The sequence below is a fragment of the Protopterus annectens genome, chromosome 6.part0 (genome assembly GCF_019279795.1).
Source record: "Protopterus annectens isolate FY-2018-M chromosome 6.part0, PAN1.0, whole genome shotgun sequence".
Classification (NCBI taxonomy): Eukaryota; Metazoa; Chordata; order Ceratodontiformes; family Protopteridae; genus Protopterus; species Protopterus annectens.
In genome coordinates, this window is record NC_056737.1 from 693,499,436 (window position 1) to 693,524,276 (window position 24,841).

General features: G+C 44.4%; 1 protein-coding gene across 4 annotated transcripts in view; it reads right to left on the minus strand.

The window, feature by feature from the left end:
- PPP1R36 (protein phosphatase 1 regulatory subunit 36) overlaps positions 1-24,841 on the minus strand; it is a 1,152,634-nt gene that overhangs the window by 309,453 nt on the left and 818,340 nt on the right. For all 4 annotated transcript variants that reach the window (XM_044074376.1, XM_044074378.1, XM_044074377.1 and 1 more), the window contains one exon: positions 22,817-23,011. In XM_044074376.1, the coding sequence (XP_043930311.1) occupies positions 22,817-23,011 (195 nt within the window). The remainder of the gene's footprint in view (positions 1-22,816; positions 23,012-24,841) is intronic.

Here is a 24,841-nt window from a genome sequence, read left to right on the forward strand (position 1 = left end):
ACACTTCTTGAAGCCTGAGACCTTTGTGTCCTTCGACATAGCTGTGTCGAGGGAACACAAGTTGACAGGAAAAAAACACAAACACACACACACAAATAACATCCAATCCAAAAAATCTAAATTTAACAGGGCTACAACACTCAAACAAACACAAAATCCCTGACAGGAAAAATTAGGAAAGGGGAAGGCCTAAGGCCTAACCTAGGGAAGGGGATAAATAACCCGAAAAAAAGGGAACACTAACAGGAATAGGGTTAAATCAAACGTTAAAGTTCACAAAACCACTAAGGATATGAAAAATAAAAGGGATGAGACTAAAAGTCTTATAATAAGAAAAACTTACCTAGAGCTGGTAAAAGAGGCACCTCGTTAGCGAAGCGGCAAACGAGATCTGGGTAGTCTCCGCCTTGCATCATGGGATATAGGGTTGCCTCGAGCTGGTAAAATTAGCTCTCGAGCTTAGCAAGTGCCGAGTCGGAGCCGAGGATCGGCTCCGAACCCATCCAGCAAGAATGAAGGCGAGATTGACAACTTAACATCTGTTCAGAATAATATGGCATGTGAGGAAATGTTAAAACTAATATGGATAAAGGGTGAAAGGAAATACATTAGAAATCAGAGACAAATAACTATAAATGATACAGTTTACTAGTTATTAATAAAAGTGATGCACAACAAGTTTGAAAATGCTTTATAGGGAAATGTCATTGAAGGATTACATGAAATTAAAGGTAAACACAGACAGAAGATGCTATGGCTTGTTATATTTGCACAAAGTAAAGTAAATATGGTGGTGTGAGACATAGCAAGAATAGCAAAAATTGTATTAAAGTACTGGTAAATTATAAATTAAGTCAAGGGAGAGAGTTTAAGAGAGGTATTGGGACAGAGGTGTTAGGGCTGTTCGATGACTGTAGTGCGTTTGGCGATGATAATAAATGTGATTCTTTTGGCAAATGAATGGCAGCCTTGGTGAGACAAGATTTTTTACTAAGGATGATGCAGAAATTCCACTTTTCATTGCTTATGTAAATTATTTAGTTATAGCTAAAAATAAGATATGGATGAAAAAAGTATTGAAACAGGTAGTATGTTTATCGGCTCTTGTGAGTTTGAATTTGAACAAGGAAAAAAGTAAAGGATTACGGGATGTGGTCAAAATTAAGGGTGTAGTTTTGTATACAAAAGTGAAAGAGGAGTAATGGGATTTTTTGGATGACCTTTAGATAGTCATTTGTTAAGAAAACTTTTAGTTATGTACTCACCATAACTTCAGATGTTTGGGATCCATCTCGCCTACATTCTGAATGATGGGTTCGGAGCCGATCCCTCGGCTCCGACTCGGCACGCTTATGCCAAAGAGCGAAGTCTCTTATTGGCTGAGCTTACTATATCCCAGGATGCACCACTACCAGTCCCCCAGATCTAGTTTGTCCGCATACATGCACACACGCATACCCTGCTTATATAACATCGTCAGATGAAACAAGATAAAAACAGTTGAACTCAAAACCGTTCAATCTCTTCTGATCTGCAAGGCAGGGGGAAGGAGGGTGGGTATCAGGAATGTAGGCGAGATGGATCCCAAACATCTGAAGTTATGGTGAGTACATAACTAAAAGATGTTATGTGATCCTATCTCGCCTACATTCTGAATGATGGGACAGCGTCCCTAGCACCTGAATCCTGGGTGGCTCACTGGAAAACACTCCTGAGTACCGTGGAACCAAATGATGCTCGCCCTTTAGATGCCACATCCAATTTGTAGTGGGAAATGAAAGTGTGCGGGTTGGACCAAGTAGCCGCAGCACAAATTTCCGAAATAGCGAGCTTGGAATGAAAGGCTATAGAAGTAGCCATAGCTCTGGTAGAATGAGCTTTGATAGATGATGTAAGATGTTTATTCGAAGAATAGGCCTGAGTTATGCAATCTCTGATCCATTTTGAGATTGTAGCTTTTGTGATGGTTTGGCCCAATTTATTATCTGAGAAGGACACAAACAACTGGTCTGACTTACGAAGTTGCTGAGTCCTGTCTAAATAGAAGCGTAATTGCCTGTGAACATCCAATTTATGGAGAGTGTATTCTGCTTCATTAGAGAATTTTGGAAAGAAAACTGGTAGTTCTAGAGATTGTTGAAGACAGAAACTAGAGCAGACCTTTGGGACAAAGGATGGATTAGGCCTAAGCGATACTCTATCCTTGTGGAAAATCAAGTACGGTGGTTTAATAGACAGGGCTTGAAGCTCTGAGACTCTTCTTGCAGAAGTAATAGCCACTAAGAATGCCGTTTTCCAAGACAGATATTTTAATTCGCATGTAGCAGCCGGTTCAAAAGGGGAAGATGTTAATGCGCGAAGTACCAAATCAAGATCCCACGGAGGTGCAGGATGAAAAACTGGTGGTCTTAACAGACTCGCACCTTTAATGAACGTTTTGCATAGTCTGTTGCTCATCAAAGGAGGATCCGTGGATTCATGGAATTTAGAGATAGCAGCTAGTTGAACTTTAATAGTTGAGACAGAAGATCCCTGATTAAACAGGGATGTTAAGAATTTCAAAACCTCTGGGACAGGAGCAGTGATAGGGTCTAAGCCCTTGAGTTGAGCCCAGATAGCAAACCTCTTCCACTTACTGAGGTACAATTTGTTAGTGGTGGGTTTGTGGGCCGAAGATAAAATGTGAACTACTTCGGTCTAGCGTGTGACTTCTAACTAAGGTTGGAAGTGGAGGAGCCAAGCTGTCAATTTCAGAGATTGAAGGGACTGATGCCAATGTCCCGACTGATGGATTAGCAAATCCGGGATCAGGTCTAAGGTCCACGGATCGTCCACTGCATGCTTTTCAGGTAAGGAAACCATATCTGACGAGGCCAGTATGGGGCAATCAGAATCATTGAAGACCCTAGTTGAGAAGCTTTTGAATAACTTTGGGAAGGAGTGGAATTGGAGGAAAGGCATAAAGTAGCCCTGTTGGCCAAGGTTGTGCTAGAGCATCCATGGCTGGTACTTCCTGATGTGGAATCAAGGAGAAGAACCTTTGGCACTTGGTGTTTTGTGGAGTTGCAAATAGGTCGCAGCACGGCCCCCATCTCTTGAAAACCTGGGCTGCTACTGTGCGGTTTAGAGACCATTCGTGAGGAGAGAGAATTGTCCTGCTTAATTTGTCCGCCAATACATTTGACTTTCCCGGGATGTGGGTCGCTACCAAGAAGCGGTTGGTAGCTACAGCCCATTCCCACACTCTCATGGCCTCTCTGCAAAGGGATACGATCTGGTCCCTCCTTGTTTGTTCAGATACCAGACCACCGACATGTTGTCTGTGTGGATGGCGATGATGCCCTGAGGAAGAAACTTGTGTAAGGCCTGTAGGGATAGAAGTACAGCCCTCATCTCCAACACGTTGATGTGGAGAGGAGCTTCTTCGGAAGCCAAGAGCCCTGAACTAGCCTGCCCAGACAATGCCCCCACCCTATCTGGGAGGCATCTGTCGTCAGGGTAACCACCGGAGGGAGAACAAAGGGTTTTCCCTGATCCAAGTTGGATGTCTGAAGCCACCAGCGAAGGTCCCTTTTGCATATGTCCGTAATCATGATGTGCTGATTCAGGGAAGATCCTGAAAGGACCATTGAGTTGACAAGAGCCACTGAAGAATCCTCATGTGTAATCTTGCTAGAGGAACTAAAAGAACCGTGGCAGACATTGAGCCTAAGACCTGTAGGACCATCCTGGCTGGGGCTTTGGATCTCGAGATCAGAGCTTGAACTTGGCCCTGTAAAGTTCGGATCCTTTCGGCAGGAAGAAAGACGCATCAATCTTGAGTCTATCTCTGCTCCTATAAACTTTATGCGTTGAGAGGGCAGCAAGACAGACTTTGACCAATTGAATGTAATCCCTAGGGAAACACCCAGGGAGATGGTGGCTTTGAGGTTGTCCATTAGTAGATGCCTGGTGGTGGCAGTCAGGAGCCAGTCGTCGAGATAGGGAAACACTTGGAATCCAAGACTTCTCAGGTGAGCCGTCACTACTGCCAAACACTTGGTGAACACCCTTGGGGCTGTGGTGAGACCAAAGGGCAGAGCACAAAATTGGTAATGACTGACTCCCAGGCTGAAGCGCAGATACCTTCTGGACGCCTGATGTATCGGAATGTGATAATAGGCGTCCTTGAGGTCTATGGAGCACATCCAAACATCCTTCTCCAACAACGGGAGAATGGATTGTAACGTGACCATTCGGAATCTGGATTTCGTGACGGATTGGTTCAGTCTGCTGAGATCCAATATTGGTCTCAGGTCCCCTGCCTTTTTTGGCACTAAAAAGAACCTGGAGTAATTTCCTGATCCGATCTGGTCTGTGGGGACCGGTTGGATGACTCCTTTTTCTAGCAGCTTTAAAGCTTCTGCGGCTGCTATTTCCCTTTGACTGGGTGGTGGGTCCGGGATTCTCTTGGACGGAGGGGGTGAGTCTTTGAATGGGATGGTGTAACCTCCGGCAATGATCCGAAGCACCCATCTGTCCCGAGTGATTGACTCCCAGGCTTTTAGGTGCTTGGCAAAACGACACCCGACTGGCTCCGGAGCAGCACAGCCGGGCAATCCCTCATGTCGTGTGGGAGGCTGAAGAGCCACGAAAGGACTCGCGGTCTCCAGAATTGCGGGGCCCTCTGCCGCCTCTGGGACGGCGTCTCCCTGAAAAATTTCCCCGCCCTCTGCCTCTGGACGGGAATCTTCCTGCTGTTGGGAGAAAAACTTGCGAGATTTTCGGAACCACATTTTCCCCCCTCCTTTGGCCTTGGGGTAAGGCCGAAAGGGAGTGGAATAACGGGCCCCTACGGCAGATAACGTTTTTCCCTCTTGCTCACAGCGGGTAAGGGTGTCTTTCACCTTGGGTCCAAACAATGAGGACCCATCAAAGGGAGCGTCGGCGAAGGAAGACTTGAAGGCCTCCGCAAACTGACACAAGCGGAGCCAGGCTTGTTCACGAGAGCCACGCCTGTGCCTGCCGCTCTACCCGCCCCTTCGGCCGCATAGGAAATGAGCCTCATGGACGAGTTAGAAATTGACGTAAGGATAGCCAACTGAGAGCTAACCGACTGGGCTAGCTGCTCAGGTAGGTTACCCGAGAGGGAATCTGACAACTCCTTGACCAGATCCCTCTGAAGCCTGGTAAAATGTGCCAAGTAATTCAGAGACCTTAAGGTAAAGGCCGCTGAAGTCAGGGTGCGCTTCCGCCTATCCATACTCCTAGACTCCTTATTAGGAGGATGGATAGACGCTGAAGCCTCTGCCACGTCCTGTTGTGTAGCAGATGCCACCACCATGGCATCTACAGCCACGCCTTTAGTAAGGAACTCCTTCTCGGGGAGCAGATAAAAATTTATTTGGACGAGAAGGGACTGGTTCCACGGTATCTGGATGTTCACGCCTTCGACAAACTAAATCCAGAAGCTCGTCAAGGGCGGAGACACCCAGGAGGCGGAGGGCTGAGCCCCAAAGGCCTTGAGGAGCACTGATTCGTCAGCAGAGGGGTTTGGATATCCAGCCGCCTCGTTGTTTGAGGATCTCTAAGATGTCTGCAAATGAGACATCATCCGAGGACGACTGGGACCCCTCCGCATCATCCATATCAGTGTCCGATGTAATAGACTCGGGGAGTCCACGTGCTTCCTCTTGCACGATCTCTTCCTTGGGGTTCCTCTGAAGACAACTCAAGAACCCTCAGGAGGAGGGGAACCCCACTGGGGTAACCTCAGGCCTCGGGCTCCTCTGGTTACGGACAGGGAACTGCCAAAGACCCAGTCTCCACGCCCAGGAAGGTGCTGGTAAACCGGAGAGATGGCCGAAGAGGACTTGGCCAAGGCACTCCTCATGGCCCTGAAAGCCGGACCCCAGAATCCTGGGAGTGTCCGGTCTCCGGAGCCATGATAGTAGACGGAAGTCCCGCAGCAAGCACAGAGAGGGAGGCTTGGAACCGAAAGCATAGGTCCCAAACATCACCCTCGGGTCCAGCTGAAGAAGTCCACAGACAAACTCGGACCCGAGGGCCCGGGTTGGAGTAAGGGTCGGAGCCGACCCTGAGATCTCCACCGGCTCCAACAGCACCTGCTCCGACGGAGCCAAGCAGTCGGAGGAGGAATGGCAATGGGTGGGCCATGGTCATCGGCTCCGAAGCCAACTGGGTCGGAACCGAAACAAATTTTTGGAAGACTGGGGACTGGAACAGTCTTTGGAGCACCCTGTCTATATCAGAATCCGACATCCTCGAAGACCGAGAGGAAACAGAACGGGTTCGAGAAGGCCTCACCATCGGCCCCAAGGGACTAGGGGACCGGCTCCGAGGCGACTCGATGAGAATCGGCGCCGAGGGAATACTCACACCAGATTCCATCGGTGCCGAGGTAGACTTCGCCGAGGAGGAAGTGTCTGAGCGGCGACCCTTGTCGGCTCCGAGAGCAGTGGAGCCGGCGAAGGTGACCCGCCTCGATGCCGCAGCCATCGGCTCCGGCCAGAGGGGTCGATACTGGTGGCATCGAGGCAGACCGTTCGACCTCGGCTCCAAGTCTTTGGAGCCGAAGGAGAGGCCTGCCTAGGTCTCTTGGCAGTCGGATCCGACGGACTGGTCGGAACCGAAGCCCTTTTCTTTGGCAGGAGCCGGAGAGGATGCCAAGGCTTCTTCAAAAGAGGGTTTAATTAACCCTTAAGAATCAATTTATTTTTCCTCTCCTGGAGGACCCTTGAGGAAAAAGCGTGACATACGCTGCATGACTCCTGCAAGTGCTTTGCCCCTAGACAATATACACAGAGCAAATGATCGTCAGTAATAGACATCTTAAAACCACATTTGAACATTTTTAAAGCCCGAAGGCCTAGGGTTTGAGACATGATGTTAAACAATTCTTTGACAGGAATTCAAACAACTATAGATTTGCTTGTGATAAATCTAAGCTTATAGTTAAAGTTTAACACAAACACTAGCTGTAAATGACAGGGAACTCTCAACTACTGTAGACTAGAGACCCTGAAAGGTTTTCAAAGGTTGACCGTCTGGGAAGGCCCTGGATGTAAGGGGGGCCGAAAACAAACTCAACCCAATCACACACAACAATCTTCACAATCCAAACGTACACAAAGAAGCGATAGCCGTTAAAACAGCTTTTGTGACCAAAAAACAGCAAAAAACTGACAGAAAAGTAGTTAATAAAAGCTACTCAGCCCAGCCAGCTCGAGACCACGTCTTCGCAGGGAAGCGGCAAACGAGATCTGGGGGACTGGTAGTGGTGCATCCTGGGATATAGTAAGCTCAGCCAATAAGAGACTTCGCTCTTTGGCATAAGCGTGCCGAGTCGGAGCCGAGGGATCGGCTCCGAACCCATCATTCAGAATGTAGGCGAGATAGGATCACATAACATCATACCTTATTAATTCAGTTATGTTAGGGAAGTTAGGTTATTTGGCTGGAGTATATATGTTCCCAGTTAAAACAGAAAAATAATTGTTGCAAGTAATTTTATCTCTTATTTGGGGATTAAGGTTAAACACAGTGAAAAAAGATATGGGGGGAATTTAACAAAACCTACACAGACTTATTTTCCATGTAGGCATAGTGGCACACTGCTTACATGAAAGTAAGCAGGTGTGCGATCCAGGAAACAGAGCTGAGGGGCGTGCATGGGCATGCCAACACAGAAGTGTTTGTGGCATGCAAATCACCTCATAAGCAAGTGAACTGCATGCAAATGAGGGTGACAGAGTGATCCAGCAAGCAGATAATCAGTCCTGCAGACCCTGTGTTGGTGTCCAAAATGTACATGGAAAAATTCTGTGTACAGGATGTTAAACAGAGAACAGGGGCTGTAAAAGTGCAGTAAGAAGGACAAAAATAGCATAGCAGACACAGATATGTGCAAAACTATCCACTGTGTGTCCAAAATCTAATGGAAAATAATTTAAAATAAATTTTGTTTAAATAATCAGAGCATGTTTGCAAGGTGTGCCACAGTGCGCAAACATGCTGTTAAGAAAAAAAATTTAAAAAGTGTAAAAACAGAAATTAGTACTATGTAATGCATTACAGGACCCTAGGTGGAGTATGTACAGTGGTAGACTGCTGTGGTTGCTAAGGAGGCAGGGCCTGGAACCATGTAGTTCCCAGGTTGTGTGCACAGATCTCTATGCAAATGAGCCATGGTTACTGAATAGCACAAATGGGTATCCGTGTCTACAGATCCCATCCTTGTACACAGAGAACTGTGTTGGTATACACAGAAGAGTTAGCCAACATCAAAAGGGGGTATGTCCGCATCATTTTAAGCTCATTGGAGCACAGCTGTGCTTGTTTACACAGCGCGTCACTGTGCTCAGCAAGGGGGTGTGTACACTGGCTGCTAAATTTGTTTACTTTCGGGGTGTGTGTTTGAGCATGTTTGCATGACACACTGTTGTACTGAGCGTGACCTTCCTTGGGGGTCATGTACAATGACTACTGAATATTGTTTACCTTCATGGCACGTGTTTCCATGGTGCATTGCAGTGCTGAGTGAGGAAGGCTATTAAAAAATACTGCCTGAGAAAGGCAATGAAATATTAATTACTGATGACCCCTTGAACTAGGGTCAGTAACAGTCCTTAATGATGTACTTGGCAGGTGGAATGCATCATAGATAGTCAATCACAAAGCCAGCACCTACAGCACAGCATTATAAAGGTTGCAGAAATCCTACAATCTAATTTCATCCCCATATTCTGCACCACTGCAGTACATACTTGGAACTTTTAACTGAAGAAATGCTAGTGGCCTCTGCAGGTCTGCTACATATGTATGTGCTAGATGCTGAGGTCAATGCTGCTGCTGCTAATGCTGACCATAGGCCTAGACTGAGTAGAAGAAGAGTGTTCAGGCCCAGGGTAACCTTCCAGGAGCTACATGAGCTGGTGATTGTAGAGTGCTACATGGTGGGCAGGGACATATTACAAGAACTCACTGAGCTCTGCCATCCTCACCTCAGATCCAGAGCCAACAGACGGGAACCCATCTCAGTGGAAACTAAGGTATGTGTAGCTCTTAGGATGCTAGCTCTTGGTACATTCCAAAGACCAGCTGAGGACATGATGGGGGTCTCACAGGCATCAGCATCCAGGGTACTCCACCAGTTCCTGGATACCATGCTACCACATGCCAGTGAGCACATTTATTTTCCCCTCACCCCTGAGGGAAAGGCCAGCAGTATGGAACACCTCTACCATGTAGCACACTACCCTGAGGTACTGGGTGCCATAGACTGCACTCATGTAGTAGACCTCAAGGCACCACCTGTTGAGTGTAGAATCTATGTGAACCGCAAGGGGTACCACTCCATCAACTGCCAGGTCATGTGCAATGCCAAGGCCATTATCATGAATGTGTGTAATAGCTGGTAGTTATCACGACTCCCATATTTGGAACGCATCACAGCTGTACCAGATGTTTGCTAGGGGGGGGGACATCCCACATGGCCATTTTCTGGTGGATGCTGGCTACGCACTGGAACCATGGATGATGACACCCATCAGTAATGAACACACACCCACTGAAGAATGCCATAATGAGGCACACGCACAAACTAGGGACATCATAGAGTGTGTGTTTGGGCTGCGAAAGTCATGGCTCTGGTGCCTCAATATATCTGGTGGAGCCATGCAGTGCTCTCCAGCCACATGTGCACACATATTCATAGTATGTGCCATGCTACACAATATGATCCTGCGGAAACAGCTGCAGCAGGATCAGCAAAGGGAAGGGATACACAGCCCCCCACCAGTGCCTAGGTCACCACAGCCACACCCACAGGAGGACTCCGAGGAGGAAAACCCTGAGGTTGTCCCTGCAGGCAGACATAGGCATGTTCCGTATGCCCTGGCCTTGGCCAAGAGACAATGCATAGCACATGCACTGACAACCTAGCATCCTAGGGACTGACACCTTACTCCGACTCGCATACATATTACTAAAAATGATGCCAGCCAGCCCACACAACCTGTACCTCACCATGTACTGGCTGTGGACTGTGTGCATCAAAGTCAGCCCTGACCTATAGCTCTGTCAACTGCTGCATTCGCAAGGTAAGTCACACAGCTACTCATCACGTCTAAGGGGTACTAGAATATGGTAGGATATGTATGAACCTGCTGTATGTACGCAAGGGAATATGGTGGGCTACTGGGCTATTTGCAGAGATCTAACAGATACTTGGGACAACAGGTACTGTGTCCAACAGTATGTGCCCCATAATATTCACTAGGCCAAATGTCTGGTAACCCCACTACATTATTCAAGGGAGATGCCAAACAGTGAGGTCACAGAACAGTTGCACGACTGTGTATGCCAGCACAGTATGGGCCGGTCATCCCCCACCCCCAACTCATTAGTGTACCTATATAACAGCTGTAGTGGTATATTTGAAATGATATATCAGCAGACCACCCAATTCCAGGGCTGTGACAAAGACATAACCTGGCCAAATGTTCTCACGTAACACAGCGGTGAGAATGTATATGTCTGTATGCTGTTGCTTGTGTGATGAATGACACATCCCTGTATAGCAATCTGTGTGGTTCAGTAGGCTAGGGACATTCGCATGGGTGATGGTGTTGATGGTTTGAATCTGACAGTAGCCACATCTTTTTCAATTGAGGTAGTCATTAGGTGGTATTCCCACCGACTGTCCTAACCCCTCAATTTGTTACTGCAAGAAAGCTGGACAAAGCCAGAGTGAATAGGGAGAAAAAGGGACAAACCTACAGACAGACATTATACATGCTGTGAGTAACCTAGAAGGTGGCTAGTATAACAGCAGGTTGCAACAGGTCAGATTAGCAGCAAGATGTAAAGGCCATCACTTAAATGTCTCAGTAGTTGCAACAGTTCAGTGACTGCATTTTACAGTATATTACCAGAAAACCACAAATGTATGAGGAATAGAACAGACATATGGGGCAAAATGCTGGATATTCTGCATAAACATGTACAGGGAGAGGTATGCAGACTGTCACTCTGTAGGTGCTGTTATGTCATGTACCCCAGTCACATCATACCTCTCAACCTCCTAGAGCAGGAAATCTGTCCAAAGCCAAGAATAAAAGAGGGCAAAGGCCCACAAATAGGGACAGGTTTTAAAAATTGCTCTTACAAACATAGAATGTTGATAGAATAACAATATCTTGATGTGTATGGAGTCTGAAACTCAAATGTCTATCATTATTTACTGACTTCAGTCTTCACTGATTTGCCACTAATTTGCAAGAAAACTACAATGTTATGTAAAACGGACCAAACATATGAGGCAGAATTCTGGACAGTCTGTGAAGCTCTGCACAGTTGTGAGGTATGAGTCACATATTAAGGTCAGCAAACTACCAGGGAATGCTTTGGATAATATCAGGGAAGTGCAGTACTGTGGTAACAGGTGCAGCAGCCAATGGCCTGCAGCAAACATAATCCCGGACTGGAGTACAGGCAACTATAGCCTGGAGTCACCTTGTAAGTACTGACAGTCACAGTGGGCATGCTCCTATATTTAAGCTAACTGGAGCCCAAGTCTGTTGCCTCTACTGTCCAAAGACCTGCTATGTGGAAATATGTCTGTACATACATACAGTTATGTATACATATCTGTCTCTCCCTATCCCCCTCACGCTTGATTAGTGTATCTATCAGTATGTGGCATATCTGAGTCTCCCTATCCCCCTCATGCTTGATTAGTGTATCTATCAGTATGTGGCATATATATATATATATATATATATATATAATAACAAGATGTATATATAGCTATATAAAGTACAATGATACACAGACTCTCCACATATATCTACATAACGCATTTACATAACATACACACACAACAACATTTAAGGATACATCCCTGTTATACACATTTATATAGATATGTGTGGAGATGTATGAATGTCTCCACATACTCTGGAATGCTGGGGTTATCTGCACTTACACATCACAACAGTTGTCCGATGGAACCAAACCAAGGCAACAACAGTACATAATCCACTCATCCACAGACCCCTGTGCCTGTGGACTGTCACCCTGTAGACAAACACAGGTATGCAGGTGGTGTAATGTACAATGGGTGCAATGCATGCCTTGGACAGGTCATACTGTTCCTGACCACATGTCCACTTATCAAACTGCAAACAGCCACATATGGCCAGATTGGTAAGTGTACACACAAAGCAAGGATATCACCAGGTATCCCACCCCTGGGACACTTGATACAATAACAGTACCAGGCAGTATCACTCTGCAGGTCACATATGCTGTCTAACACAAGGCCACTTTGCGTACCCCACAAGTACTGTGCCTGCATCAACATATACAACGGGCATAACCTGTGGCATGTGTGATAAGTACTGTGAGCTGTAGTGTGTAATAATAGATAGGTAGGGATTCTAATCTCACATCATCCAACTGGTGATTGTGTGTGTATAAATATATCCCGTTACAGCATTATGGACATGGCCACATGGGTTAGCTGCATGCAGTGGTATGCATTTTATAGCCCTGTGACTGGCTGCTGGCCTCTAAATTCCCTCCTTTACAAGGCCTGATGATGTCATCCACCTTAAGGGTGCTGGCTGACAGTCTAATGTCACATAAACTCTGTTGTACATGTGATAAGTACTGTGAGCTGTACTGTATAATATTAGATAGGTAGGATTTTTAATCTCACATCATCCAACTCTGTGTGTGTTATCAATATATCCCATCACAGCACTATGGACATGTCCATATGGGCTATCTCCGTACAATGGTATGCATTTTATGGCCCTGTGACTGGCTGCTGGCATCTAAATTCCCTCATCTACAAGGCCTGCTGATATCATCCACCTTAAGAGCACTGGCTGACAGTCTAATATCAGATAAACTCTGTGGCGCATGCAATAAGTACTGTGAGCTGTAGTGTGTAACGGAAGATAGGTAGGGGTTTTAATTTCACATCATTCAACTATTGTGTGTAAATATATCCCCATGTGGCACTACTGACATGCCCATCTGGCCTATCTCTGTGCAATGGTTATGCATTTTAAGGCCCTGTGACTATCTGCTGGCCTCTACACTGGCCACCTTTACAAGACCTGCTGATGTCATCCACATTAAGGGTGCTGGCTGACACTCTGATGTCAGATAAATTCCGTGGCGCATGAAATAAGTACTGCAAGCTGTAGTGTGTAACAGTAGCTAGATAGTGGTTCTAATATTACATCATCCTACTGTGTGCATGTGTGTGTGTGTGTGTGTGTGTGTGTGTGTGTGTGTGTGTGTGTGTGTATAAATATATCCCCTTACAGCACTACAAACATGTCCATATGGGTTAGTCTCATGCAATGCTTATGCATTTTATGGTCATGTGACTACCTGCTGGCCTCTAAATTGCCCTCCTCCACATAAGCATAACTGATGTCCGCCACCTTCTAGATGTGTACATTCATAAAACCCAAGTGACACGTATCGAGGGCAGTAGACCTTGTCACAAAGTATGAATGCATGATTATGCTGACTGCCCCCATTGTCCCTGATGCACTGTTATACACATATGCACCTAGGGAGCCATACACGTATACTGCCTTACCCTGCTGACGTCATATGTCTGCTGTGCCACCATGCCATCCAATGTTGCTGTATTGCCACCATGTGTAACATCATGCAACAAAGATATGTTTGATGTGTAGTCATGACACATGCCAGCAAACGATACTTGTAGTGGCCCACAACAAGTTCCATGGCAAAACAATATTGCACTGCACAAGTACATGTAAAGTAATATAGTCACCCTGTGCATCAGACACATTACTGGATTTCCTTGCAGCAATGTCACAGATGGCAGGGGTGTGGCACAGGTATCATCACATGTACACGGTGTGGTGTGGGTTGCTAGAGGCCTAGGCTGTGCCAAACATGTAACAGCATGTGTGTGAGTCAGGAAGGGGTGCAAGTTAGATGTGCCTTGTGTGTCTGTTGTTGACCTGCATGCCACAGTGGTGTTTGAGTGTGTGCGTGCACACAGTCAGGCCCAGTGCTAGCCCCGCATGTGTGTTTGGTAGCTGTGGACCGTACATGGTAGAGTGGACAGCTCACCATCTCCAGCCACGAACACGTGAACTGGCTCTGCCAGGAGTAGCACTGGCACCATCATGCCCAAGATCAGATGAGATGCCAGTACCTGACGGTGACTGCAAAATGCTGGGGCTGTATCACACACAGGATTGCCCAGGACCACGTGCCAATGGCCTTCCATGTTGTGGTGTGGACAGCACACCTGTCTCTGTAGGGCTGTAGGCACTGCTAGTATGGGAGTGTGACTGTGCATGGCCACGTGGACTCCCAGCAGATGGTGTTGCTGATCTTCATCCATGTGTTCCAGCACAGACATTGTGCGATCAAAGACTGACACTGTCTCAGCCTACCGACTATCCATAAGAGCAGATAACTAATCCAGGGTGTTCTCAATGTGTAGGAGGCAGTCACAGATGTCAAGACTGTGCTTCATCCATAACCCTAAGCATCTGTCTGGTGTTGTGTTCATAATGTGCCTGTGCCTCCAGGATAGACCAAAACATGCAGCAAGTGACCCGTGATGTGACACCTGCAACAGGTGGTGGATAGACAACAGTCACCCTACGAGCACCTCTGTCAATCTGCCAGTGTGGGACCTCGCCATTTCACTGGCTATGGCCAGTGTCTAAACTCACTGTAGCCATAGTTGTCACACTGCCCTGTTCAATGTTGCCACCCTCTGACTGTCCACTATCTGTGGCCTCTGGGGACTGGGTATGTGTGGGCATACTGACTGTGCGGTGACAATGGGGGCAGAAGAGGGATGTCAAGCTGTGGGACAGATTCAGCCACCGACAACTCCGCCTGTGCCTCCCTATGGCCATCGTCACCATCAGCATCCGATGAGACACTGACATCAGGTTGTGAGAGGGATACACTCCAACCCCCCCAGTCACCTGTGAGAAGCAAAACAACAGCAGTACATTACATACAGATGAGGATCAAGTTTATAAAGACCAAAAAGAATAACCTGATACATCTTAACTTACAATCAAAATAGTGCTACTATTGAAGGAATTATTAATAAATACTGTTCAATTCTATCACATGTTCCTGAATTACAAGATGTATATCCAGACAAACCTTTATTTACGTATAGGAGATGTTCCAACTTAAAAAAACAGGTTATGTTATAAGGAACAACACGCTCATAATATTCAGTGTCATCTCAAAAAACATGGAACACAGAAATGTCATAAATGTGTTTTTTGTAAATATATTTTTACAGAAACACATTTTATCGACCCATTGAGAAATTACACATTTAAGATTTTTGGCTTCCGGAAACTGTGACACCAAACATTTGGTATACATGGTTTTATATATGAAATGTTCATCATATTATGTTGGCAAAACTAATCAAATGCTTAAGAATCATATTAGCAGTCATTTATCTGAAATAAAGAGAAAGATAATAACCAATGCCTTATATAAACATATATTAGAAACTGATACATCACATCATTTTAAGCTCTTTATATTAGGAAATGTTTTTGAGTCTTTGCAGGGGGTGATATAAATAATTCTACGGACAGATGTGAAAATAAATGGATTTTATATTTTAGTGTTTTCCCCATCTGGGCTGAATGGATTTTATTCCTTGAAGCCTGAATTAATGTATTTTCATAAGAAAGTTTTTTAAATGTATGATAGATGAGTCACATGACTAATTAGTCATTTGGTATTTAAATGGTTTAACTGAATTTTTGTTTTATGCCTGATAAAGCAGATTTTTCTGTGAAAGTACTGCTTTTTTCTTTGGAAGTAATAGCCACAATAAACATATTTTCTACAGTTACATTCCATGGTTTTGGTGTGAGCTTCTTCTCTTCAAAAAATACAGATGAGAACCACATCTGCATTACAAGTCCCACATCTTTACATCTCTGCTCCCATGCACAACAGACAAAGTCACAACAACATACATAGACAAGTCAGGCCCGTTATAACATGCACATCAGCCACATCCAGTGAACGTTGCCAGTACAATACACGTGTAAGGTATGCAATACGACAGTGTATGTGATAGAACTAAATATAACACCCAGTACACATGTATTGAGAATGATATGCCAGTAGTAGTATAACTGCCTCAGTATGTACCATGAGTTTGGCCTTTGCACCCCCATTACATATGGCTATGTCCTGAGTTCTTGGTGTAGGAGGCTGACGGGTATGTTAGGCATAGCTCTCAACCAAACGGGCAAATGTCAACAGATAAGGGACATAGCCAGAGTACATCAGGGACATTCAGGCTCTGTTTTACAATGTTAGAACTAATTATGTGAGACATGGACAGAATGAGAGGAGGTGAATTACAGTACATTGTTTGATGTAACAAGGGTGTACACCCTCCCTTATTGTCACTATGTACTACATGGAATCCACTAGCTTTCCTACAACAGTCGACAGCTGTAGGTGGGATTGACAGAGACAGAGCTGGGATGTGACTGAAATCAGGGACAGTTGAGAGGTATGCGTGCACATATAGAACAGCGGAGTATCAATGACATGTTATCACCATAGATCTCAGACAGGCTTACTGCTGTAATCCCTATTCCCAATACCTCCATCCTTCCATCTGTGTCCTGTTATATGTAGAAATCTATGACATACCTGGTGGAGTGCAGTACTCCTGTGTTGAATTTTGCTTCAAGTAATCTTTTGATAATACAGTCTCTGTGTGTGTTAAGTCTCATACAGACCTGTTCCCCATAAAAAGCTGCCTGCCTTTTTTACTGCTCATTACCAGGTATTTGACCCTGTACCACTCTATGGCTCAGAACTGCTAACTGCAGCCAATGACATGCCACCACAGTGCAACCATGTAGGCCTTGGCCCCTATCTTAGATGGACATTACTGAGATGTGGAGACTACAGCATAGCAGAGGGTAGGTACAAACACCATCTACTGTAGAGATTTATGACATATGTCCAAAGTTTTCCCTCTTATGTACAGTCAGTGTCCCATACTATTGTGTTCATCTGGCAGTGCACTAGCAAACATTGTGGGCTGAGGTCAGTAAGGGAAGACACATGTGTGTCACACTGCATACCTGTCAGACTATGCATACTACTTCAATATTTGTTATTCTATCAACATACTATCTTTGCAGGGGCAACCTGTTACACATGTCCCTATCTGTGGGCCTTTGCACCCCCCATTAAGAATGGCTGTGTCCAGATCCCTTGTTCTAGGGGCTTGGGAGGTATGGTAGGTTTGTAGCTGCTACGTTTATCTACAGCTGTGTATGCTACAGCTGCAACCTACAACACATAGGGGGGAGTGTGAACACTTTGCTGGACAGCAAGCTGTTTCTGCAACTGTGTCAGCTGTGTCAGGCCTGTCATTACAGCACAGCCAGGGCAAGGGTAATTTTATACAGTGCAATCGGGGCATGTGCTTAAGGTACACCTGTTATGCAGCAGTGTAACTAACAGAGTAGCAGGTGATATATAGTTAGGCTATATGGATATGTGCATTGTGTCTCTGGCTGTAGACCTTTGTCTTTCAAAACTGGGTAGCAGTTAATTAAGCAGCAGTAACCTGTGGGGAGTAAGGCTGCATGACTCTGTCATTACATACTGTCTTTACAATAATCTAACTGAAGTGAGATACAACACTGGATTCAAATCCAAGAGTGTGTGTGTGGCAAAATGTACAGCATACAAGGCATTTAACAGACAGAGCTACTGACACTCTGCAAGAGCATGTGTATTTTCTGGTCATATGTGCAGATATACAGGCTGTGAGAAAAATTTCCACAGCCATGAGTATGTGTGTGGCTTTATATGGTTGTATTTTTGTACCAGGGTCCCAGTTGTACATGTACTTTGCAATTGCTGCCTTAAAATGTGTCTTACCACAAGTTGCTGATAAAAGGGCACATATACCTGTTATTACAGGGTTCACTTACATCCATTAGTATGTTTTCATTATTATTTATTATTGTACCAGAGTCCAGGGTTCACTCCCACTTTTCACATTACTTTTTTAATTTCAGTTACATGCATGTCTGTAAGTAGCAAGCAGTATGGTTTGCTGGAAACATCTGTTTAACCTAGAGGCTGCATAGCATGGTGGGTTAATGCAGTGTGCTATAATAGAGAGGGGCCTGAGGTGTGACACTTGGCAGAGGTGTTTATTTTCTACATGAGAGTAACACTGTCATGGAGACATATAGACATTACAGCTCTTTAAAGCTCGTTAAAGCTCATTTATGCTGAATTAAGCAAAGTGGCAAGGTGCGCCTCACCACACCACTCCATGCAAACCCACTCTAAAAATATATAAAGAAAATAAAAAGGTGGTGATAGGACAGTGGTGAAATTGGAGCAAGCATGGGGAAAAACATAGTGAAAAGCACGTATGGATGTGCAGGAAGGGTGTAGGAAAGAACCATAGCTATCCATTTCTTGCACAGCAACAGCTGTGCATTTTGACAGATTGTGTAGATGAATTTGGAATCTCAAGCCCAGAGAGAGGGGTGAGGGCAACATAAATGTGTTGTCAAGCCAATTGGACCACATTAGATGTGTCCAGTAGACACATGTGTGAAATGGCCAGCTATGTATGGGGCAATATTTTTTTGTGGGACAGGTGCACATTTTTTTTAAGGAGAGAATGGAATGTTGGGGAAGGGAGATAGGTACGTGTGGGGAGGTCAGTTGGGTAGGACAGGATGCAACAGGAGGCAGACAAGACAGCAGACAGGGGAGGTGTGTGACACATGAGGGGGGTAAACACCTTGGATGGGGAGGGTGTTGTGGAATCGGAGACACATGTGCCTCCAAGATGGCAGCAGTGTGACTGACATCCCCACCCATGGGCAATTCACACTGCTCCTTCACTGTCCCGAAGATGGATGTGCTGGAGGCCGGGCGTCAGGGCAAGCCTGCCCCACCAGGTTGGCCAGTGTGCTCTCAATCTGGTACAGGCGACATTCATAGCTCCAGTGAATGATCCTGCGCACCATGGCCAATAGTTACTGTTGGGTGACTAACGCCCCTCTGCCACTGCTCCCAGGCAGCGACCAGGCCCTGTCCCCTGAGGCAGTTCCACCCTATGCTGCAGGTGGTGCAGGGGCAGTGGAGGAGGCACCACCGTCCTGGGTACCAGACGTGCCAGGACCCGGTGCCATGGCCAGTTGAGGTAGGGTAGGTGGATCACCAGGAACCCGCCTCCCCTGATGTGCTGTGGTGATGGAGGTATAGCAATAAGTATAGGTTAGCTATAAAAAAAACATATTGCTAGTAATTACAGCATGCCAGAACAGTGGAAATAACCCAAGTACATAACAATGCATATTATGTGAAACACAACAATAAATAACAGAACAGTCAGTATAATAACAGCATGCCAGTAATAGTTATAGCATAAGGCCACCAAAATAGGTAATTCAACAAGATATGTTAATATGCAACCATTATAATAAACAACAATAATAAACACATGCCCCAAAATACAGTTTAATGTAACAACATATGTTAATAGTAAACCATAACCAATGAATAACAGTAATAAATAAATGAAGATATAGGGTGGGGAGAGAGAGAAACAGTCCATTAGCACTATTATTGGCTATATACTTGACAACAGTACTACAATCTACTCTAAAGGTCTGTCATTTCTTTATGTGTACAAGTCCCCTATAGCTGCTGTAGCACATACATACCTCTCAAGCTACCCGCCTCGGACAGTATGGGCCAAGCAGTAACAACTGTGGGTATACAACTACATAGAACACTTGCATATCAGGTGGACCTATATAACTACCAAGGTTTACTGTGGGCTGATGTAGTGATACTCTGCTATTTACATAATCATGTCAACAATAAACCTGTGACAGAGGGATTACATACTACTAATTACATTACGTGACAGTGTGACACTTGAGAGACATGTATGTGTACAGTACAGAAACTAAACAAATATCATGCCTTCCTTGGCAAGTCTGGGGATAGAACCCAATAGCAGTGACTGCAGAGGACATCTGCGTGGCATGTATGAATTGGCTGCAGCAACTTTTTTACAGACACCCCAGGCATATAGCCATACCAAGAATACACGTTACTTATTTCACTTTATTTTATTTCCTTTATTTTATACTGTATTTTCGCATTCTTGCTAATGATTGAAACAGTCTGTGACATCTAAACACACAATTATTTACTGATCATATGGGCTACCTCACCCATTTACCTGTAGTTCCTGTGGAAAGAAATTTGTGAGCATTATGTAGTGAAACTTAGCCTGGATTTGAATCCTGGTCTGTGTGTCCCAAAATGTATGCTATATAGTGCATTTAGCAAACTGAGTTACTGAGTCACTGCTGATTACTAATTGACAGGTATTTGCCTAGAGCTTACCTGGAAACAAAATATGACCTGGCAGAACTACTAAAGTTTTATACTAGCCTGCAGTGACAGTAGAACACACATGGATGAAGTACAAGTATGACAGAGGTAGAAGGTAACCTATACATTACTATATAGACTGCAGGTGCACACAATATATTGTTAGGGGGTTTAAATATCTGTGGAGTCAACAAACAATATCAGATCATGGACTGGGCTACCTCACCCATATACCTTGCTTACCTGCTGTTTGTGGACGACAGGGCATTATGTGAACAATACTGGCCTAGAGTCAGCCTTGACCAGTACTGTATGTGTTGAACAATACATTTGGCAGCCATTATATTTGCAAGCTACTTGACTACAGCACCTTACCTCACAGCCTGAATACATATAGCTCAACTGGAATGGTTAAAACAAGACATTCCTGATGTACACAATTTACTTTGGTGTTATTGGTATTGGTTCATGTGTTATTCCAGAACAGTTGTCATAATTCATTTCTAGCAAAACAGTTCTAATTCCACACTTATTGCATAACAGATTTTATTGGAAATACCTTCATGCCATTCCTGGTATAGTTTTGAGTTTTTATTGCACAGCAGTTATGATTATGCAGGTGTTGCAATGCAGCTCTAATTCCACAGTTATTGCACTACAAACTTTATTGTAAATACTTTCTTACAGTTAATGCTTTACTCTTCCCTGTTTATTGCACTACAGTTGGCAGTATTCACGTATTACAGTACAGCTCTAAGTCCACATTCATTGCAATGCAATCTTTACTGTACATACCTAATTGCAGTTACTCTTTCTTGCTTATTTGACTATAGTTAGCATAGTACATCAGTACTCACCACACTCAAGGTGCAATGCCAGTCATGCGCCTCGATATTGGGAGCTCTCTCCTCTGCACCTGTTGGGAGAGAAGCACACCATTATGCATACCAGTTTAGCAGACATTCAGTTTAGATATTGGTCAAACAGAGGTAAAATTACTTACAGACTTAGGAGGCATTCCCTGCCTTCCCGGACCCAGATGTCCAAGAGATCCCCCTTTTGAAGCTTCAGGTCATCATGGTGGTGATGAACCTGCTTACCTGTGCAGGAGATACCTGTCACACTGGTGAGTTCACGTGCCAGCCAGTCCCAGGCCTCTGCCTTGCACTCTGAGCCCTGGAACCCTCTCTGCAGCAGCTTGTCATCATGTTTTTTTACCAGGAGTCCGACCATAACCCTGGACTCCTGAATACCCCAATGCTGTTCCTGGAAGCGCACACCCTCTCCAACACCTGGCATAGTCACTACACAGTCAGAACTCCAACAGATTATGCTGTATTCCCACCTAGTAAGCTTAAAATAGCCTGTTTTCCCATACTTACACACCACTGGACAATATTTAAAAATATGGTGCGTTGCTTACCAGTGTGCAAACCAGCGCAGCTCAGCTGAGCAGTGTGAAAACCTGAAGACCCGTGCAGAGGGCCAGAATTTAAAAATAATTGCCATAATTTGTATTTCAAAAATAAATGCTTATTTTCCCTTCCATGTATTCAAACCCTCCACCTACTGCTCATCGGACCATAGCTCTACCTATTTAGCTATGTGGATATGTGAAATTCTGTTATATGTTAACATATACCTCTGAGCTATGTATAAGCTCAGCTAAGCTTAAACCTGACATTTAAATAAACAATTAAATGTATCCAGTTTCTATTTTTAGATATCTGGCATGTGTCTCAGCACTGCTTAGTACTGCTGCGCTCCATGCCGCGCAAACATGTTTTTTAAATAAAAAAAAATACAATGATATACTACACTTGGACAGTGCAGGGAGTGTCTTACCCATCTGCGGACACAGTTAACACTACACTCCCTACACTGATCCAATAACCGTGTTCCTCAGCTCTCCCTCGGCAATGCACCATAATTAATATGCATGTCGAACTGCTGAGGGGGAACCATGTACACAGACACGGTGCCATTCCATGTAGGCTGTACACTATGCCTACATGGATTTTATTAAATCCTGGGGATGGTGTATATTGATAAAAAAGGGAGACTGGGATTAATTAACTCTGTTGTGTGTACGGCGTCTTTTAAATTTGTTCTGGTTATCAGATAAAATCAATAATGCTCTATTCCAGTTACGGTTATGCGTAGTAAATATGAGTTTTTTGGGGAAAAAAATGAGACATCATAAAAGGCTGCCTAATTTAAATAATGAGCAATTAAATGAATGGCAATGTAAGATTTTAATCTGGAAATGAAATTACTGCATGACTTCCTTTAAGTATGCTTGCAATAATCACTGCTTATGTCAACATAACTAAGACCAAAATGAATTACTTACTTTGCAGAAAATATAGTTGGCAATTCTTCTATTATATCTTCTTCATCATAAGTTTTACTAGTTTTATCCATCTGTACCTTGTGTGGATGAAAGAGATATTTAGCTTTTTCTTTTGGAGATGGTAGTAAAGAGATAAGCACTGGAGATCGCTGATTAACAATACTTTTTATAGCTGGTCTTTTTGTATATTGTTTCCTGCAAACAGCAGACAATATCATTATCAGTACCATGTAACTTAAATAAATAAATTCATATATGCCCTAATATAATGACTACAAAAATAAGTTATATACTCACCATAACGTTCCATGTGAGTTGTTCATCTCACCTTCATTCTTACAGATGGGTTCGGAGATGATCCTCGGCTCTGAGTCGGCCTACTACAAAGATTGAGGTCTTCAGACAGCTCAAGGCCAAGTCCCTATCCCATGATGCACCTTGAGTTACCTCAGATCTTGTTTGCTGCATCTAACAATACCATGTGCCATTCTATCACTTTTTTAGGGAAAACCCATAGAAAAACTGAGCAACCATGATAAAACTAGTATCTCGGTCCTTGAAAAACCCTGGAGGGGGTAGGAGGGTGGGAAGTAAGAATGAAGGCGAGATGAACTCACATGGAATGTTATGGTGAGTACATAACTTCTTTATGTGAAGTTGTTCTATCTCACTGTTCATTCTTACAGATGGGTAGCGTCCCAAGCACCATCTTTCATGGGTGGCTCTCGGGAGTATGTTTTTCAGGACAGTAGAACCAAAGGAGGCCCTGTCACTGGAGGTCTTATCAACTTTGTAATGAGTGATAAAGGTATGAGGTCTTGACCAAGTGGCTGCTGCACAAATGTTGTCTATAGGAAGCCTAGCAGAAAAAGCAGAGGATGTGGACACTGTTCTGGTAGAATGAGGCTTAATTTAGTGTTGTAAAGGTAAAGTGGCAGCTGAATAAGTTAAGGTGATGCAATCAAATAACCATTTAGTATAGTGTTGTTTTTGCCACTGGCATACCTTTCCTAGAATCTGAAAAGGAAACAAAAAGTTGTTCTGATTTTCTCTATCCAGGTGAAATCTGAGTTTTCTGTGAACATCAAGCTTGTGCAGCATATACTCTAAGTTGTTGGTGTGTTTAGAGAAAAACACTGGTAAATCTATGATTTGGTTAAGGTTAGCTTCAGTACAAACTTTAGGTAAAAATGAAGGATTTGTTCGCAGGGACACTGTCAGCATGAAAAATCAAATATGGAGGCTTTATGGATAAGGCCTGGAGCTCTGATACTCTACGGACAGACGTGATGGCTACTAAAAGGATAGTCTTCCAAGACAAAAATTTCAAATTACATGAGGAAGCTGGCTCGAAATGTGGGAGAATAGTGCGTGAAAGCATAACATTTAGGTTCCATGAGTATAAGGAGATTTCACTGGTGGCCTGAGGTGGAAGGTCCCTTTGAGAAAGGCTTTGAATAGCTTGTGTGACATTATGTTCAATCCCTCAAAGCCATGGTGAAAATTAGAGATGGCGGCAAGTTGTACCCGAACTGTAGCAGCCACAGCTCCTTTGCTGAAAAGCATAGTCAAAAATTCTAATATAGAGGAAATGGGGGCTTGGTAGGGATCAATGTTATTATGAGAAGCCCATACAGAAAATATCCTCCATTTGCTAAGGTGTAACTTCCTAGTACAGGATTTATGAGAAGATATTAAAATATGCCTCGTTTCGTTTGAGAGGTTATGGAACCTGGCTATGTTGGGAATTTGAACAGCCAAGCTGTCAATTTTAGGGACTGAAGGGAGGGGATGAAGAGCCCCCAGTGAATGCGTCAGAAGGTCTGGAACTGGGTCCAGAATCCAAGGCTCTTCCAACAGATGAAGTCGAAGAAAGGGGAACCAAATCTGAAGAGGCCAATGAGGGGCTATAAGAATGATGGTCCTTCCCAGGACTTTTGCTTTCTGTAATACTTTGGGTATCAAGGGAATTGGTGGGAATGCATAAAGGAGACCCCGGAAGCCAATCATGTACGAGTGTGTCCC